The 21,248-nt window shown below is 37.8% G+C and overlaps 1 protein-coding gene across 1 annotated transcript; it reads right to left on the bottom strand.

Moving 5' to 3' along the window:
* Window positions 1–1,841: 1,841 nt before the first annotated feature.
* Window positions 1,842–20,731, bottom strand: LOC132123979 (PAN2-PAN3 deadenylation complex subunit pan3-like). Its single transcript, XM_059534682.1, has 18 exons — window positions 20,104–20,731; window positions 17,363–17,484; window positions 17,146–17,218; window positions 16,991–17,061; window positions 13,843–13,987; window positions 13,431–13,660; window positions 13,232–13,336; window positions 13,067–13,124; window positions 12,678–12,839; window positions 12,267–12,383; window positions 11,867–11,968; window positions 11,263–11,428; window positions 10,732–10,819; window positions 9,453–9,592; window positions 9,137–9,266; window positions 5,408–5,472; window positions 5,168–5,306; window positions 1,842–3,692 (listed from the first exon to the last, which is right to left on the bottom strand). The coding sequence occupies exons 1-18, from the start codon at window positions 20,447–20,449 to the stop codon at window positions 3,552–3,554; spliced, it is 2,400 nt and encodes a 799-aa protein (XP_059390665.1). The 5' UTR covers window positions 20,450–20,731; the 3' UTR covers window positions 1,842–3,551.
* Between the last annotated feature and the right edge of the window lie 517 nt (window positions 20,732–21,248).

Below are 21,248 nucleotides of genomic sequence, written 5' to 3'. Positions count from 1 at the left end.
CCACTTGGGAAAAGTTGTTGAAATTGACTTATTTTATTTTACTTTAGGACAGCCAGTCTGACAGTGGAATGGTTCTCCCGTCTGAAGAGTTGCTTCAGATAAAATGGATGGAGAGATTCAAAACCAAAAACATAACCAAGTAGGTGTCATGACACTGGCTTTGATGATCTGTTACATAACCATTCAAAAGTTTGTATTTATTTATTTTATTATTCATTCATTAATGAAGCATTAAATTGATCTAAAGCGACTATAAAGATATTTATAAGATTACAAACTAACTTTCCGTTTCAGCTTATATTTGATACTTCTGTTTCAGCTTTGCCATCAAAGGAGAAAAATTGCATTTTTATTTTTAAAGTTCCTTTACATTGTAATATTTCAAAATATTGTTGTTTTTGCAGTATTTTGGATAAATGCAGCCTTGGTGAGCATCTAACATTCATAAATACTTAAAAATCTTACCAAGCCCAAAATTTTAAAAGTGTTGTTAAAATGAATTTGTGCAAAACAATTAAGTTGCATTATGTATTCAGTTACATAAAATGAGGCAATGTCTTTTGTTACAGGTTCTTCTTCAAAGGTCAAAACCAGTGCATGAAGCTGCCTGCAGAAGTGCTGCCTTGTATGAATAGCGCCCCTTGTTGTCTTCACAGGGAGGTTCCTCCTGTGTGTTCCTCAGAGGTGCTGCTTTCCTCTACCACTTTCTGAAACACACATCAGCCAACGTGCCTGTAAACAGCTGTCAACATCCATTACCACTACCACCAAACCATTGCTCGTCTCAACTAATTTGCTTCCAGTAACATATTGTGCTGGGTTTGTCCAGTCAAACTAGTATTTCTGAATCAATCTCATTCTTCCGAGTTTCTCAACACATTCCCACACGTTTTTACTCAATGAATTCAATTTTTGAATCACCCATAATTACTGGTTATGGATTAACTTCTTCAGGCCTGTCGGTTTACAGGTATTTTATGACTTTTTGACTTTCTATCATGTTGATACTTTCAACTACTAATCAGCATTTCATCTGAAACCACTGGTTATCTGTGCCACTTTAGTTTTGTTTTAGTATGCACAGAGCAGCTAATATCATTTATGAGCTAGTGAAAAGCATTTATTACAAATCACTGCTTGTAGGTACCAAATGTTTATCTGTAGAGAACATGAGCCAAACGCTGGAAAAGTTCACCTGACACTGTATTTATTTACATTCAGTAGTATAGTATATATATATGCTGAAAATGAATGATGAAAAGAATGAAATTTGCAGATTTTAGCTCTAGAGCAAACCTTTGACACCGTCAATGAAACGCAAGGCCTGGGAATGAAAGAATAAAAATGACATTATGACTAAAAGGTGCTTTTATTTTAATGTTAAAATATAATTTATTTGTTGTGATGGCAAAGCTGAATTTTCAGCATCATTACTCTAGTCTTCAGTATCCCATGATCCTTCATAAATCATACTAATATTCATATTTGCTGCTCAAGGACCATTGTCGATGTTAAACAGTTGCGCTACTTAGGAAAAAAAAAAAAATTAATTAAAAAAAACATGCTGATTCACAACTTTTTAACAGTATTGTGTTACACGGGTAAAAAAAACTAAAAATATTCTGCTATTTGGAAACATATTAAACCTAAAATAAGTACCAAAAGAAACCTGAATTTTACGCTATGTTCGAAACCTTATCTGAGACTGGGTCAGTTTTGTAGCATCTGTTTTGGAAAGCTTCGCATTCTCCTCTGTGATCTGAGCCAAACTGCAAGCTTGCTGCTGCAGTTTTATATTTTCTATTTAAGTAACAATCACACCATTTAATAACAAACTAATGTTCTCTTTTATTACTCTTTATTAAAATACTGCTGTACACACAAATATTGCAAAAATGTGACAAACACAAGAAGGGCATAAAACGTACTGGGATGGTAAAGGAGGATTTGGTGTATGAGTGCATATGTGTGTGTGTGTGTGTGTGTGTGTGTGTGTGTCTGGAGTGCAGTACATGATGTGAGATTGGCCTGTAAAAAGTGTCTATTATTGTGTGTGATTCAGAGAGGGATACAGGCTTGGCACCACGTTCACCAACTAGTTTACTTATCAGTTGACTAAAATAAAAAAAAGAAGAGGAAAAATGTACATTGTTGAACTTACAGCATCCTCAGCTCTGCCTGCTGTATCCTGCACCCTCTCAGTCCAGTGTGGCACACCCAAATCTGTGCTGCAAGTCCCACCTGTTCCTTGACTCACAGATTGGGCAGTCACCAATGACAGGTCAGACACATTCAGTCATTGGCATATTCCTGTCAGGGATCAACCTGAGCGAATTCCAAACTGTTTTACGGTTGTAGTCACATCATTTGTAGGTCAAATCATAGTTAAACAAAAACGAAACCAATACAATCCCAACCTTCCTGCTGGGATTGGTCCAGAGAGATCACAATAGTGAGGTGAAGTAACATCCCATCATGCATCTCTGTACAACAACTTGGTGAGGAAAGGGAAAGACGGTAACAACACAAGAGAGCTCTACTGAGATACATCCAAACCAATACTAGCGTGGAGAGCGGGAAAATGAGAACAAATTAGGGAAAGAATGACAAACTTGGGATGCTCCACAACAGAGGCATTAGAGGACATTCCACAATGAGACAGAACTGGTTTCCCTTGCTAGCGTGGTCCAGTTCTTTGGTTCCTATCACAAGAGCCTGACTTTAAAAAAACAAAAATACAAAAGAAACAATGATAATACATCTCAAAATCTGATTTCACAAAGCATCCATAAAATGAAAAAGGATGTTGTGAAATTCTGAAATAAACGACAAGTTTACACAGCAAGAGGAGAGAGCACCCCTTTGTCATGGAATCCCCCTCGACTGCACGCAACCAGTAACTTCCCCTCCCACCTCCAAGTTGGCCAACTACAGCAGACGAGGAGTGGTGGCATGGTACTACATGGTTCCACACATTCATAAGTGGTCAGTCTCATCAGTTTTCCCAACCCAGCAGTTAGTCCCGTCAGAGCAGATGACTCTGCACACATGACCAGTGGTCGGTCCCAATTTCTAGTACCTCATTAAAAATGCACAAGGAAATAATGTGGAAAAACAGTGCTCAGATTTTCTACTAATTTCATGTGTGAGACCCCAGACCTCAACGCACCCTGTGGGACACAACTCACTTAAAAAGAAACTTAAAATGTTTAGTGCATCCTCCAAAAAAAAAATAATAATAATACAAAATTAAAAATAAAAGCAGGAAGTCTCTTATTTTTTGGACATTGTTCCCAAGTCTAAAAAAAAAATCATTATCACTGCTCTCAGTTCAGTTCATAATTCTGCAGCTGCGTTGTTGTGAAAACTAAAAAAATAAGCTTTAGAAAACAACTTTTTTTTCTGGCCAGAACAGTGATCTGACTGGAGGTGAGCAACCAGCTGGCTCTGCCCTGGTCGTGAGATCATCAGTCTGCACCTATTATTCCAGGCTGTAGTGCAATGTGCTCTGTTTCAGGCAGTTCCAGCCCACTCTTGTGGATGGCTGGGGGTTACAAGGGACCGTTTGTGGAGGCCAGCAGTTCCTGGAAGGTGCTCTCAAAGCACCGCTTCAGGTCTGAGTAAGTCACCACAAGCACACTTTTCTCATCCCGTGACACCAGACTGATCTTCTCTGGTACTCCAGCATCCAACTGCAATGAGAAATTAAAGGAAGTTAGTGACAAAACTAATGAATTGGTTAAATTAGCACAGCTGAAGTTATGAATAACAAATATTCGAAAATTCAGTTACATTTTATTTTGCTTTAAGATTATTAAATTATACCGGTTTCCGGTTTATCGTGGGGTTTTTTTTTCATGCATAATCAGGTGTCCAAAGCATTTTCTGCTGGTTGATATTCCAAGATGTGCTTGCGGCTAAGATGCTGGAGCAAATAGCTTGTGTTGTCGCCTTTGGCGACAATTTTAGCCCGACAGCACTTGCATAAAATGGATGTTTTGTTGACGTCGGATTTTTGGAAACCAAAAAACCTCCAAACAACAGACCAGGCTCATCTTTTTGGCTGTAACGCCTGTTTCACACATAATCTGCCTACAGTGCATATGCAGTCCGCAGCACGGACTCATTTGTGCTTTCACACAGGACGTGTTTGCAGTCCGCTACTGATCCGCATCTGTTTGGTCCACAAACACAACATTTGTTCATTGTTTTGATTTCATATGTAAAAAAAAAAATATATATATATATATATATATTTTTTTTTTTTTTTTTTTTCAGCATTCTTTTATCACAGAACAGTAACAATCTTTCATATAGACAGTTTAAACTCAATAAATATAAACAACGCATTTTACTTCTAGGTTTGTATAATAAGCTGCTCAAGCAAGCGGCAAAACATTTAAACACAATAATTAGCCTACTTTTCTTGTTAAAATATTTCAAATTAAAACACCACAGACAGAAACAGTCTCGTGCATTTTGCATTTAAATCTTTATCACAAGCAATCCCACGGGTCTTAATGAACTTTGTTTTTCTGCTTCCATAAAAGTGAACATATATATTGTTTTCCTTGTTTATCTAAAAGTGCTCTTTTTCTTGTTTTAAACCTAGCCAAAAACCCATGTGACTGCGTTTCCATGTCAATCCATGTTCATTTTTCCCACGAACAATGCACTTTCACTTTAATTCAGCGACTGCAGCACAGCAAAAATAGACTCAGTACGTTAACAATCGCTGCACTGCTGCAGACGCAATGCTCATTGAACGCACTAACGGACAGCAACCTCGTGCAGCTGGAATCCATTTAAACGCACTGCAGACGGACTATTTGTGAAACAGGCGTTATAACGTAACACCAGAGCACTGCTATTTGTACCCTTACCACGCCTCGCAGTCCCTGCTTAGAAGTGCAACATTGTAAAGGGTCCTTCTGAAACAGTGTCGTGCGGCCGCAGCGCATCATAACGTTCGTTCCTAAAGCTTAGTAATTAAATACACCGGTATGGCGGTATATTCAAAATTAACATCGTAACGAAAATATACACCGGTATTTGGTATGAACTGCCCAGCACTAATCATGCCACACAATCATGAGGGTCTGCAGGTTTTTGGTATCTAACCTGACTAAAGTATAAACACGAATATGCACAATCTAATCAAGCTCACCTTATTGAGGCAGGACACGATGTGGCTGAGGTCGATCCAGGGCGTCCCTGCCTCAGTCACCTGGTGGAACAGGTGATCTCTGAAGAGCTTCAGCAGATAACGGTCACCAGTCTCAGACCACGTTGGGTCCTTCTGGAACCTACAAAAATTAAAAGTTAAAGTGAACCATTTTGAAAGTATTCTGTAAAAGGTTGCCATTTCAGTAAAGTTTCAATAATCTAGCTGTAATAATAGACTTACTCTGGTCTCTCGTTGATCGTTCCCAGTTTTGCCAATAGGCGGAACAATCGCCCATTTTGAACCTCCTGCAAAATACAGGAGCATAAGCAGAAAGTTGTAATAAAAATGTATATGGATCTTTTTTGAATAACAAAAAACAGGTTATTTTGGGTTTGTGTAAGTGAGACTCAGCAGATTATGAGAAGGGAAGTTAAGAGAGGAAACCAGATCATATTTAAACCTCTTTCTGAGTCACATTTGCTCTCACATCTACGGTGGCCGAGAGAGCTCAACGAACTGCAACTTCAGAAAACACATGCAAATAGAAAAGGCACCGGCAAATCAAGAACACATCTTCGTCAGTTTGATAGCAAGTGCTGCAAATGCTCACAACGCAAATAAATACATTATTTGCAGCGTGTTTTTTTGTTTGGTTGTGTTGTGAGTATTTGCTAGAGCCCGACCAATATGGATTTTTTGGGGCCGATGCCGATATTAACTCGAAAAGAGCCGATTTATAAGCCGATGTTTTGATTTTAAAAATAAACTGGATATTAGACCCATTTCCTATAAACTGCACTTACACAACATTCAATAGCAAAATATCTGCCTGTTCTATGTATGTGGGCTGTATAAACCATTTTCCAGAAGGGATTATGTTAAAAAAAAGCCTTAGATTACAGTCTCAATGAATAAACAATTGCACATCAAAAGTATATATTTTTTTAATGATCAAAAAACAGTCTGGTTTTAAACATTTAACACTTTTACTTTTTTTCCAGTTGAAGCTGGTTTTAACAGTCTGTGTGTGTACTGTAAATAAATTATAATACTAAAGTTAAAGTATTTGCAGACATAGTCCCACACTTTGCTGCTACAGCATTCACCTTTTTCAGCCATCTGTAGGCAGAAAGAGAGACAGAGAAAGATTAAGTATGTGTATAAATAATATCACCATGTATCATTACTCATGTCATCATTAGAATTATAATAATAATAAACAGGGATCTCCTACATAGGCAAAAATTAGAAATATATATATTTTTGTATTTTTCAAGCAATAGGTATGACCTATTACCTACTTATATTTAACAATATTATTACATTTTCCTGTTATGTCTGTAAAGTTGGTTTGAAACAATATGTAAAAAAGAAAAAAAGCGCTAGTTCAGCTCACATTTATTTACATGTCCCCTCTGGTTTAATCATGTCTGACGCAGCTACTGTAGTTACTGTAACTACACTATTTGCTCTCACAGACACATTCACAACGGACCCGTATATCTTCTCTTCTGTTTGTGCAGTCTGAATCAAAACATCGTCATGCGCTAGCGAACGTAAAGTTAGCCTACTGTTACCGGAAGATTACGGAATCAATTCGAAGTTGAATGGTTAACGTTAGTGTCATGAACACACCGCTGTCAATTTTAAGAAGAACCACCTTCAAACAAGTTAATAGCAAGCATTTAAGGGGCTTGCTAAAAAAGGAAGCTATATTAGCGTTAGAGTAATGTAACAGTTGCTGTTTTTTCGAGGCACGCTGTACATAACTTCTAGTCATTGACTACACCCGGCCCCCTGCCACAGTTACGCGGTCATAATGTGCAGATATATTTAGATATATTATCTGCAGATATATTTAGAATAAGTTAAAAGCTAACGTTATAGTTTGACCACTTATTAACGTTCGCGCTCTTCCACTGATAAACATGGTATTAGCTTTGTTGCTAATCTAATATAGCAATGCATTAGCGGCTGTAAGTGATGTTACAGAATATTTAGAAGTGATATTGATAGGACCGTTAGCTAGAACTACCACACTGTTTTTATATACAGTGTATGAACTAAATCTACAATCATTTCACATGACGAACGACAGACTCACCATCAAAAGAGTGCACCTCCTGTGGCTTGGCTGATAGCTTTCTTCTGTTGTCAACTGGGGAGTTGCAGAGCTCCCTCTGGTGGGCACACTATGCAACACTCATAACATGAGTGAAGAATGAGACTCTGTTTCTCATGTTTCATCGGCCGTTATAAACGCCGATGCCGATTTAAATGCAATTAGCTCATATCGGCCGATATATCGGTCGGGCTCTAGTATTTGCTGCATGTGTGTAGTCAAATTGATTAAGTTGTTTTCTTAATTTGCAGGTGTTTTTTGTCTATTTGCAGTGCGTTGAGCTCTCTCGGCCACCGTACACATCACATGCAGCACAGCGTCAAACAAACGCAGGAGACATACACATTTGAATGGTCTGTCCTCTTGATGACAAAAGGGGTTAAATACAACAATGCATGTTTGTAGGCATTTGTAACAGGGTGGAGCAAAAAAAGTCTTCACACATCTGATACGAGTGTTCAAAATGAGGAAAGCAGAAAAAATAACAGCTGAAACCATCCCAAATATCACAGTGATATTCACAGCAGTGATCACACCTCCACCCCATCCAGTGCAAGTTCAGCACACACTAGATGATGGCATACTGGGTAAATTGAATAGCATGTTCTGCAATGGTCTTTATTTTTATTTTCTGAACTAATAGCAAATCTACAGCCTAGTTGTGTCTCTAAATTTAAAGTGACGATAAAAAGACTGACAAAGTAAGAGAAAATAAGGCACAGCATAGAACAAACAGCACAGCATAACTAGTGCAGTCGGATTTAAAAAAAAAAGAATGATTCTTTTAAACTGGTTCTTTTAATGAATCACAAATGAAGTCAGTTGTTTGTTTAAACTAGTCTGACAAATCTTCTGAATGAATCACTGATTAAAGTATCAAAACCTCTTTTAGGATATCGGTGAACTGCACATTTTTATTCTCTGTGACATCCAGCTGTAAATAAACCAAGAACTGCTCATAAGTAGGTTTGTGAAATGTAAGTCAATATCATTACTCAAAAAAATAAAGTATTTTTTAAAAATAATAAATACATTCATTCATTATAAACCGACTTAAACACTATACATTAAATATTTCCATTAAACAGCATCATTCTGTTTGAAACACTGGTATTTCCCCCTGATGTTTCAACGTGAATGTAAGCTGTTTATGAATGTGCGAGCCTCTATTCGCTTGTTAAGTCTGACGTCCCGTAGCAGCGCTTCTCAGTTAGCAGGAGAAAACAACAAAAGGTTCTAATATAAACTCACAATGTAATAGAATACTAGCGAAAAAGTTATAATCTTAACCTTTAACTCCATACCGAAGTCCCAGATAGCCAGACAATGAATATAAAATAAAATAAATATAAAAAAAATATATATATATAAAAATTATTTGTGTTTGGGACGCTGTGAGCACGGAGACTGTAGTGTATACCGTAAGTTTGAAAGCGTTTAGCTTAAATTATTAATATGAATAAACAGTGCTCATAAACGGCTGCTGAGGTCGAATTCTCAACTGAAGCGAGTTGAGGCTTGGACCCGGAAACAGCGCTTCTTACGTCATCACTTAACAACCAAATAGGGAAATATGAGAAGAATATCAAAGAGCAGTAAACGGGAAAAATGTTTGCGGCTCAAACCAGTGCGTTTATAATTAAGACAATACATTTAAATAATATAATAATAAAAAAAAACACATCACATTGCAGTTTCAAGCAGCATAACAAGCTGTTTTGTAAAATTAAAAAAATTAAAGCAAATGACACCGGAAGCCAGAAACACGTCAAATTTGCAAATGGCTGCAGACATTCTTAAGTAAAAAAATAAGGTGGATAGAAACTATAAACTTGAAATTTGAATACCTTGGCAAGGTCCTCCTCAATGACATCGTTTCTCATTTGCGAGGCATCAAGTTGCGTGTAAAATCGTGCTCCAATCATGGGCATAATGTCATTGACACTGCGTAGACGGCTTTGTTCTGAGAGCAGGTACCTGAAGATCAAAACATGACCATAAGATGTGGCCCCACATTCAAACTAATGTAATAAAGTGTGAATATATGAGTGCATGAACATGTTAACTATTCTTAACATGACACACAGACTCACAAACTGTCACAGTATATCCACTTTGAGAGGATTTAAGCTATAAATATTTAAGAAAGAGAAAGAGGCCCACAGAATGAGGTTCTTGAGGTCAGATGAGTAGTTGATTGACACCAGCTCCATGGCCTTCTGCAAATTTTCTCTCTTAATGCCAGCTAGAGAGTTACACGCCAAAGCCAACACCACCTTCCCCAGGGAGATGAGATCTGCTTGCTGATGGACACAAAAAGGAACAGCAACTGATGAAACTAACAGTTTACACCAAAAGTGTAAAACGACAAACAAACAAGACAAAAATAAATGTTATACCATGTCCTAACTACACGGAACGCTTCAACACGCAATAAAAGGTATCTTTTCCAAGTTAATCAAAGTTTTGTCCTAATCAGACGCAAGGATGACAAGCAAAGTTTCTATTTTAGAAATGACATGCAAAGTATCTATTTTTGCCACACTGCGGCTGGAACAACAGCTTACAAACTATGATAATCTCAGGTACTGATTATGTGCTTTATTCAAAATAAAAAGTGTCTAATGTGAGTTTAAATATTATTTTGAATGGCCTTTTATAGCCATCCTGAACAATACTGAACAATACAACAATACTTCAGATCTTAAAAATAAATGTCTGTTAAAACTTCAAACTCAATGCGAAACAAGTTTATTTCATAACAAAGAAGGTATCAGTCACTCATTATATACTTTCAATGATGTCAAAAAGGTTTCATATTTATGAATCAGATTATACACTTTGTCCATTTCGTTGGGAGTGCAGTTCCAGAGCGCTGCGTGACTATATGGTTTAATTAAACTTTACTCCAAATATAACAACTTACCGGTTTTAAATACTTTTATATTTAACTTGTTGGTTTATATCCAATATTTAGAGTTAAACTGTTGGTTTTTAAAATAAATTTTGACTTTTTTTTCCAAGTTCAAAAGTGAAGTATTTATTTGAAATGTCATTTTCTAACCAGCACAACTGTTTTAAGAAATGTTCCTTGAGCACCAAATCAGCATATTTAAATGATTTCTAAAGGATCATGTGACACTGAAGACTGGATTAATGGCTGCTGAAAATTAAATTCAGCTGAATTACAGAAATAAATTACATTAAAAAATTTACTAACATATGTTTTTTTTATATTATTTCACAATATGACAATTTTTACTGTATTTTGGTCCAAAAAAATGCAACCTTGATGAGCATAAGACATTAAAATAATCTCACCAACCCCAAACCTTTGAATGGTAATTTAACAAAACCGGATTAAATGAAGATCCACAGTCAAGTTATGGATGTGATGGGTGTATCACACACTGTGTTTGGGTGTAAAGGAGAGGTTCAGTACCTGGTACTGGGGCATCAGCGCCAGGTGGTTGGTCTGACTATTGTCAAATGTTAAGACATCAAACATTCCTACACAGTTAACTCGTAACCTAAAGAGAGAAACAACAAATATTTAGTAGTATTCGTGTTTGCATGTATGTTTTTTGTGCAAACACTGCTGTGAGAACCTGATAAACAGGCAGTATATAATAAAGGAAGAGTAAAAACAATCTAAAAGTGAACTTCTCCATTCACTATTTATGGCTAGAAAATAAGGGCCCCACAGAACACCGATCTGTTTGACCTTTATTCATTTCAAAAGTTGGTTAACTACATGAAGATTCTACAGAACTGTGCTTTGTCTTTAGTTAATTTGCTAGTAATTTTATCGTTGGCACAGTTTGGTTAGTAGTTCAGGGGGAAACAAAGCAAATATTTGCTTCAATGTGCAAAACGTTACTAATTTCAAAACATTTCATACCAAGTCAACCAATACCTTGCAGTTGCATGAATGAAGTTCTGGTTTAAATGTGCGAGATGCATGTGGCTGTACCGTGTCTTTCCAGTGATAAGGATCTTACTAGGGTCCATGACCCTGCAGGCCAGCCCAGCTGTGTGAATGGTGCGCAAAGCTGAGCTCAGCTGGACAATGTATGCCCAAATCAGCGACTCCGGTAAGAGGCCCGCATGCTGCCGTGGAGGAGGGAGCTCATGCTGCCCTGATGGAAGAAAATAAAGTTATTTTAAAAACTGTTTAACATCAAGGTATTATTTACAATTTTATATCAGTGTATAAGAATACGTGTGTGTTTTTAGATGTTGTGACTTGTTAATATAATTTGTTTTTTTTTTGTTTGTTTTTTTTTATCCCATCCTGATAAACACACATTTCGTGGTTTGAAGCTGTACTGTGGTTTATGCTGCCGTAAGCGCTGCAGCTGTTTATAGCTAAACATCATCCCCGGGTTTTGCTTCCTCTGTCAGTCTTGAGCTTGCAGGTACTGAACCCAGGGGCGGGATCAGTTTCAACCGCTCCTTCCTCTTTCCTCTCTACACATTCAGGAAGATGCAACTGCCACCAAACACTTGACATACTCTGTATCTAACGGCTCTATTCTCACACACAAACACAAACAACAAAGCAAGTAACAACTCACCCCACTTTCTCTTTGTGAAGTAAGAATCTGCTGCCGGATCGTTGAAGTGCCTGCTGAACATGGTCTCCGCCCCCGCATGGAAGTCATAGGAAAATACCAGTGCTGGGAAGGATAAACGCGATCATATATGTAAAGACTCCAAAAGGGTCAATGACACCAGCATCTAGTGCTGTCAAAAGTACCGATGTCAGTACTCAAATTTAAAAAAATGTGACCATACCGGTATCTCCCACTAGCATTTTGAGTTTTTAAGTACTTTTTAATAAATTAATAAACAGGACTAAATAAAAAACTGACCCAAAATCAAATGGATCATTTCAAAACCAAAAGCTGTGTTGCATAATAGTTTGGACATGCACACGCACTTGAAACCAAAACAAAAAACCACACATATTCGTACAGTGGTCTCCAAATGCTTTGGTGGTGAAGACCTCTCGAAGAGTCACAGTATTTGAGTGCTGAATCTTCTTCCACATGTCTACTAGCATCATACACTTGGTGTTGACCAGCCTGAAGCCTGTGAAAGCACACAAAGACATTTCTAAAGTTACACACGTGAATAGTAAACCAAAAAACTAACACACAACATGGCATTGTGCTGCCAAGACGCCAAGCGACTGTTTAATGTTTTAGTTCTCCAATTTTTAATATTTGGAGATATATTAAATCTAGGTACTTCCATTTCCATAAGCACTTTAAAACAAATACTGAACTTCAAATGATTTCATCTTTAGTAAAAACTGAATTAAAAAAAACAAACATTCAAACACCCTACAGGAACAGTTGCACATACAAATACTTAGTGCCTCACCATGTATCCTCCTGAGGCAGTAAGGCAAGTCATCTTTGCTGTTGACTGCCTTGTAACAGGAAGTGATGTAACTGAAGTTACTGGTTTTCTGGAGACGGTTTGGTGGGGGAAGGGGTTCCAGGGGAAAGAGGCTGTGGTAACTGTCTACCTCAGACGGCACTCCTGAAGGAGAGATGGAACAGACGACTTCAATCATACAACACACCTTTTCATAAACACATATTCGCCAAAATAAACACTTCAAGCGTATATAGAAAGATGATGGAGATGGCACAAAGGTAGCTAACAATGTAAATGCTTTTCAAACCAATTAAAAAAGGCAGACAGACAAAGGATGTGGATGTGGATGTGTCCACTGAATGACAATTATAGACAAACCACATCCTTACCAGGGTTCTCAGACTGATCTATCTGTGCCATTGTTATCAAATGCCTGTTAATCAGTTCCTACAAACAAGACAAAAAAGACACTGTATTACAATAAAAACGTGAAAGATGACAATCAACTTCTAAACAACACTGGATAACAAATGAGGGCAGAAATCGACAATTACCTGTCGGAGTTCGTCAGCCATAAAGAAGGATGGTGCATTGGCTTTTGGCTGCATGTACGCCACATGAGGTGCCGTTTGTGGATACATGTGATATGTTGGAAACACCTGAAAATGAGAAGAGTACATTGGATATTTTAGGTAAACCAGGTAAAGGTAATCACAATATAACACAGCAAAATCTGATTTACATGGACCATACCATTCCAGCCAAAGGAGCAGGGGTGTTGTCGGTATAGAAGTAGGTTGTCCCACCCACTGTCTCCTTTTGGATCACGTGGGCTCCACCTCCTTGATCAGATGCATTGGTGGGCATCATGTAATTGGCTGGGTTGGGGTTGGGTGTGTGACTGCGCCGCCGGGGAGCTGGGGAGGTGTGAGGGGTGATTTTGGGGGAATGAAGAGGAGATGACCCAGCAGAGAGTGACATACCTGTCCAAGAAACGACATATTCAAACCTAAATTAAACACAGAGTACACTGACCAGATTTACAGCATAAAAGATCACACATATTAAAAGACTGAATAGAAATACTAAGCATAAAAAATAATAATAGAGAGACACGCAGAATGGCAGAACACCAGGTGGTACTTTCTGGGAGTGACTCACTGACCAGGTGCAAGAGCTGCCGCTGTGGAGCTGCTCAAGCCAGGATGAGGGAAGATCGGGGAGTTGAATGCTGGCACGGCCGTCTGAGACATGGAGGCCATCCGTGGGGCCCCTTTAGGGACAAACTCACTGGCTGTGGGGTTAGGAGCCTGAAAAAGAATCATAGATACAAATAGAATCACAGTTACAAATAGAACCATAATGTTTTCACTCTAACACCTCTAAGAAAGTATCTTTTGGCACGGTTATTTTGGCATTGGCACAACTTTTTCCAAGTTAGGGATGTGCAAAGCAACATTTATTAAAAATGTCTCAAAGAACACCTGTATTATTAGGCTGGTCCATAAAATCTGATAATAAATACATAGTACAGTATAGTATTAAAAGTAGTATAGAAAATATTAATGTAACTAAAAATAGAACCATAAATATGTTTCTAATAATAATAAACATGTTTTTTTTCTTTTTTTCATAAGAAATTGGGTCTAGATACATAAAGACCTAATTTAAAATTTTAGGATGAGGGTCTCTTGCATTAAGATTATCATATTTGGGAGTCCATGGCATCTAAAAGAAGGTTCTTACATAACACTTGTTCTTGCATTCAAAAACAACCAGATGGAGCACAATGGAATGAAACACAGCACAGGAGTTTGGAGAAAGTGTTTTTACCTTGACACAGAGTCTTAAAATGCAATTTCAGATGGAATGCAATGGCGACTGATGTCCGTCTAAACGTATATGGCTGTAACCATGATGAAACAATTTTTCATAACTTTTCTTTAAAGGGTTAGTTCATGGAAAAAAGAAAATTATGTCATTAATGACTCACCCTCATGTTGTTCCAAACCCGTAAAACCTCCGTTCATCTTTGGAACACAGTTTAGGATATTTTAGATTTAGTCCGAGAGCTTTCTGTCCCTCCATTGAAAACCTATGTACGGTATACTGTCCATGTCCAGAAAGGTAATAAAAACATCTTCAAAGTAGTCCATGTGATATCAGAGGGTCAGTTAGAATTTTTTTAAGCATCGAAAATACATTTTGACAAATGTAAAAATCCACAAATTACTTTTTTTAATGTGGCTGACACTCCCTCTGAGTTCAAACAAACCAATATCCTGGAGTAATTCATTTACTCAAACAGTTCACTGACTGAACTGCTGTGAAAAGAGAACTGAAGATGAACACTGAGTCGAGCCAGATAACGTACAAAATATTTACTTGTTCTCGAGTCAAGAACCGTTTCTGTCAGACGCGTCCGATTCGAGAACTGAGGAGCTGATGATAACAGCTTAAGTCATTTGTGGATTAATGCGTATTGGAGACGCGAGCCATTTCCAACGATTCAGTTTGATTTGGTGAACTGGTTCAAGAAGATCCGGTTACATCCATTGATTCGTTCGCATACCGGATATCACTAAACTGCAGTGTTTTGAACTCGCTCACAACAGAAACGGAAGAGAAGACAATGCTGAATAAAGTCGTAGTTTTTGCTATTTTTGGACCAAAATGTATTTTCGATGCTTCAAAATATTCTAACTGACCCTCTGATGTCACATGGACTACTTTGAAGATGTTTTTATTACCTTTCTGGACATGGACAGTATACCGTACACACAGCTTCAATGGAGGGACTGAGAGCTCTCGGACTAAATCTAAAATATCTTAAACTGTGTTCCGAAGAAGAACAGAGGTCTAACAGGTTTGGAACGACATGAGTAGGGCTGGGACAACGCGTGGAGGTCATCGATGACGTCGACGCAAAAAATACGTCGACGCAAAATATGCGCATCGATTCGTCGACCTGTTTTTATTTCTCTAAAAAATGTTTGCAAAACGTTTACCTTATGTGCGCTGAATATACGCGATGGCCGGATCAACATTCTGTCCAACGTTATATAACCAATCCAGGGGTTTTTCTGCATTGATCTTTTTTTTTTGGCGGCTGTCAAAGCCTTATTTGATCGGTGAGTGACAGTGACAGGGCGCGTACGAGAGAGAGCCCCGGCTGCGCGCGCACTCACAGTCTTCAAACAACACGAGAGCTTCTTGCTCTCTCCCTCCCTTGTGCATATTAATCAAAATCATTAAACACGATAGAAAAAGGGCGAAACACCAAAGTTACACGCGCGCTCGCACACTCACAGTCTTCAAACTACACGAGCGCTTCTTGCTCTCTCCCTCCCTTGTGCATATTAACCAAAATCATTAGACACGATAGAAAAAGGGCGGAACGCCAAAGTTTCACGTGGAGCATTCGGAGATTATTTTTCTCTATGACAGGCTGCTGGCTCCCACTGTTAATTTTTTTTTTTTTTTTGTAAAAGCACTCTCTGTATTAGCTTAAAGCCCTCAAGTTTACATTTACATACTGTATTCTTTCAATTGCTCTAAACAAGTATTTTGGGTGACCTTTTTTATTGAATACTAGACATCAAGTTGTTGTTATTTTCATCTGAAAGAACTTCTTTTTTCAGTAAGCTAGGCCCTATGTGTTCAGTAAGCTATGTGTTTTCAAGGTTTCAAGGTTTTATTGAATGCTATCTCTATACAAGTGCAAAGTAATGCATTCTTAGTCAGTCTTTTATTTTGTAATTTTAAGAGCAATAAACATATATTGCAATGTTAAGGAATTGATGTTTTTTTTTCATTCAGATATGTAAATCAACATGTATAAATTGTTAGTAGTCAATTAATGGGGAGATAATCAAAATCAAATCGGTCTGAAAAAATAATCGTTAGATTAATCGATGCATCGAAAAAAATAATCGCTAGATTAATCGTTTAAAAAATAATCGTTTATCCCAGCCCTAGACATGAGGGTGAGTCATTAATGACATAATTTTCCTTTTTGGGTGAACTATCCCTTTACGGGATTTCCTGTGCAAACTCTCGAAAAGTTAAAAGATGTCATGATGTCAGCATAGTAATAAAACCCCCCTGCTAAAAAAAAAAATGTTTTTTTTTAAAACTCACTAATCAACTGGTCAGTTGTTGGATGACTAGTCTGACCAAAATGCAAGTTGGAACCATTTTTATTCTCTTATACGTTCTTGAAAGATGACAGAAATACAAGTGATTCTTCCATCAACAAAATAGCCAGTCAGAGGACAATGCAAACAGCATAAACTGACATGTTAAACTCTCACCTTTCTTCTTTGTGATATGCTCAAACCACCAAAATCACAGAAGAGAGACGACACTGGGGAATTTACTGGATCTTAAAAGTGGAGCAGACAAAAAGAAAAGGTTTTTAAATCTTGCCATGACAGCTTTATTGCCAAAACAAAAATTTTTAACTCACCATGTGTGCTGTGGGTGAAGCTCTTGGCACCATCGTTCAGCAGACTTGGAGAACTGCTACTGCTGGTCATCCTCTAAAAACGCAAGCAACCATTAACATGTGAAGCGTCCCATAATGAATCACCACTGTGTGCTAAACTTGACGGACCCTGTTGCTAGTATTATCTATTGGTTTCCTGTTTATCATATCACCACACAGTCACTAGTGGTCATGTTACCTGCATCATTGAATATTTGGACTCTGCTGGGCCTCCAAACCCATTGACCCCAATAAAGGTGCTGCTGAAGTACGAGTTGGTCAGACTGCCATCATTCAGAGCACCTCCCTCCATCCCAGGGACTGCAATAAAGCAAAAGCACATGTGAACCCTTTGTTTACACAATATCTTGCACAAAGTCTTATGAAAGCATCTTTCCAATTTAATTAAATAATTCAAATAATGCCGTGAATGGCAGCTTCAGTATATTTAAAAGATTAATGTGATCTCCTAAAAGCAAGTTCCATAGAATTTCTACTGAGTAAAAAAAAAAAAGTTTTAAGAGCCAGTTGACATAATTTCCCGTTTTACTGTGAAAATGCAATAAGACTCTTCTAAAGTGTCATCAAAACACTGGCAAACAAGATGTTTCCTATTCTGTTAAGTTTATAAAGATGCTTCAATCTTGCCTGTGAACAATGGCAGGTGTTTTTCTATGGCAAGCCAATTATTAATTACAAACGGTCACTGTTAAAGGGTTAGTTCGCCCAATTTGCAAAATTATGTCATTAATAACTTACCCTCATGTTGTTCCAAACCCGTAAGACCTCAGTTTATTTTTGGAACACAGTTTAAGATATTTTAGATTTAGAATCTGTGTGTACGGTATACTGTCCATGTCCAGAAAGGTAAGAAAAACATCATCAAAGTAGTCCATGTGACATCAGAGGGTCAGTTAGAATTTTTTGAAGCATCGAAAATACATTTCTGTCCAAAAATAACAAAAACTACAACTTTATTCAGCATTGTCTTCTCTTCCGTGTCTGTTATAAGACGGTTCAAAACAAAGCAGTTTGTCATATCCGGTTCGCGATCGAATCATTCGATGTAACCGGATCTTTTTGAAACAGTTCACCAAATCGAACTGAATCGTTTAAAACGGTTCGCGTCTCCAATACGCATTAATCCGCAATTGACTTAAGCTGTTAACTTTTTTAATGTGGCTGACACTCCCTCTGAGTTCAGACAAACCAATTTCCCGGAGTAATTCATTTACTCAAACAGTACACTGACTGAACTGCTGTGAAAAGAGAACTGAAGATGAATGCCGAGCCAGATAATGACAAACCGACACACAGAGCGTCTGAACCGAACTGATTCTTTTGGTGATTGATTCTGAACTGATTCTGTGCTAATGTTATTAGCCCAGGTAAACCGAAGGCTTGCAGTCATCGCCAATGACGCCATTACGTCGAGCGCAAAAGAACCAGTGAACCGCTTTCTTCAACCGGTTTATTGAATCGAACTGTCCAAAAGAACTACTGGTGATCCGAAAACCGATGCAACCGGTTCTTGACTCGTGAACGAGTCATTATCTCGCTCGGCGTACTGTTTGAGTACATGAATTACTCCGGGATATTGGTTTGTTGTAACTCAGAGGGAGTGTCAGCCACATTAAACAAGTTAACAGCTTAAGTCAATTGCGGATTAATGCGTATTGGAGACGCGAACCGTTTAAAACGATTCAGTTCGATTTGGTGAACTGGTTCAAAAAGATCCGGTTACATCGAATGATTCGTTCACGAACCGGAAATGACAAACTGTTTTATTTTGAACTGTCTTTCAACAGACACGGAAGAGAAGACAATGCTGAATAAAGTCGTAGTTTTTGCTATCTTTGGACCAAAATGTATTTTCAATGCTTCAAAAAAATTCTAACTGACCCTCTGATGTCACATGGACTACTTTGATGATGTTTTTATTACCTTTCTGGACATGGACAGTATACCATACACACAGCTTCAATGGAGGGACTGAGAGCTCTCGGACTAAATCTAATATATTTTAAACTGTGTTCCGAAGATAAATGGAGGTCTTACTGGTTTGGAACGACATGAGGGTAAGTTATTAATGACATAATTTTCATTTTTGGGTGAACTATCCCTTTAACACATTTTTACCACTGAATTCTGTGGAAATGTGTGTAACTACACACTTTGGACTAGTATGTATTCAAATATTAATGATGATCTCTTTTTAAACTCTCACTAATAAGTATTCATTAAATACTATATAGTATTTATTATGACATTCATTTTTAGTACCTATTTGTGAGACACAATTATCTATTCAAGCTGTCACTAGTAACATTTATTTTTGCAACCGTTTCTATTTCTCCACCCTTACCTGTCATATGTACTGACTAACCACAACAGCTATTTTAAAGTTTTACTAAACAACTACTAGTACTATAAAACAGCTGGAACACAATATTATCTGAATGGCAGTCCTACTATGATCAATTCATTTAACACTAGAAAACTGGAACAGATACTAGTAACTACTAAAATAAGTACTATAATAAGCAGTAGTTTCTCATAACGAGTGAAATTGTAAAACGATTGTAATTTTAAAAGACAGTAGTCTGTACGGAGAAGTATTGCAGTTAAAACCTAATAGGTAGTTTAATTTTAACGAAAAAAAGTTATCAAACACTATACAATTTGTGCATTTGGAAGAACATTTTGGAACCAGCAGAAACCAGGCAGAGGATTAACTAAACACTTTTGCATCGGTTGTTTTAGTACTTCCGTCTTTCGTTTAAAAGTGTTTGCGCGCTGTGAAGTAACATGTTGATTTCTCTTGTTAACGAAATTTAGGCCGCTAAATCCACGGCCTCGATTTAAACAAAAGCCGCCGTGTGGTCCCGTAACCTAACAACAACAGAGGACAGGATATGTTAGGCCTCAGTGCAGTCTTACTGGACAATAGTTGTCCCTCCATAGCTGTTCCCGCGAGAGAATCGTTCTTTTTGGGAACGTTTGCCGGAGCGCCGCTGGCTGCACTACTTCCAAGCACGTATGCTGCCGCCGTCACTGCTCCTCCGGCGAGAGATAAAGAAACGGGGCTTCCTCCTCCGCCGCCAGCACCTGTACCACCACCGTGCAGAGAAAGGCTCGCCATGGACGGGTCCTCGTGCAGAAACTGGCATTCATCTCCGTAAAAACAAGTCTTGTCTTTCGCATAATAACGGCAGAATTTCACTTTCAAACCGGGTATTCCGACACCCCCGAGCGGAGCAGCTGGAGCTGGGAGTCCACTGTTCATGGCACCGCTGCTGCTGCTGCTCCCGCCGGAAGACACTCGCACATAGACTCGAGATATTTAGCAGCAGTATATTTTAAAACACTTGAGAAACAATGAGCACTTTACTGCACGTTTAGTAATAAAATCAACCTCCTCATCGAGCCAGATGACTAGTCAGCAAGAGCCATACTTTTGTTGCCATGTACTGATACTCGTTATCGGGGTCCATGGCTGGCCTACTACTACATCAGCCTGGCGCTTGGCTGGGATCATGCTGTTGTTGTTGTCGTCTTCTGTCTGCTTCTGCTCTTGTTCAGCTAAGCGCTAATAGCCCTGCTGTGCATGCTGGGAACGACCAGGACTGCAGTTCACATAAGGAGTCAGTAGGGGATTAATTTAAATCATAAAACACATTACTATCATGAATAATAATATATTGTCATTTACGATTTTATTTTTATTTTATTTTTGTGGTAAAACGTTAATTTTTTTTATCTTGAGCTTAAGTGTTGTAAAAAGAGGATTTTACTTTGCACTTTCATAGCGTAACTGAAAAATACAGATTTTAATAAATTTGGTATTTATGTAACAGTTTGTGGTTTTAATACATCATAAATTAATAATTGATATTAAAACATTATTATCATCATCATCATCATGTATACATTTTCCTATTTATAAGAGTGTTGAAATATATATAGAGAGAGAGAAAGAGAGGATATATATATATATACAATACAGACCAAAAGTTTGGAAACATTACTATTTTTAATGTTTTTGAAAGAAGTTTCTTCTGCTCATCAAGCCTGCATTTATTTGA

Source organism: Carassius carassius, chromosome 42 (genome assembly GCF_963082965.1).
Source record: "Carassius carassius chromosome 42, fCarCar2.1, whole genome shotgun sequence".
NCBI lineage: Eukaryota > Metazoa > Chordata > Actinopteri > Cypriniformes > Cyprinidae > Carassius > Carassius carassius.
Note: the sequence above shows the minus strand (reverse complement) of the source record. Positions and strands in the feature narration are given on the sequence as shown.

Coding starts and splice junctions, on each gene's coding strand:
- LOC132123979 (XM_059534682.1), bottom strand. CDS start 20,449: ATGAACAGTGGACTCCCAGCTCCAGCTGCTCCGCTCGGGGGTGTCGGA. Junction 13,125..13,231: donor TGGCTGACGAACTCCGACAG/GTAATTGTCGAT, acceptor TCTTGTTTGTAG/GAACTGATTAACAGGCATTT. Junction 3,693..5,167: donor TCGTGTCCTGCCTCAATAAG/GTGAGCTTGATT, acceptor TTCTCATTGCAG/TTGGATGCTGGAGTACCAGA.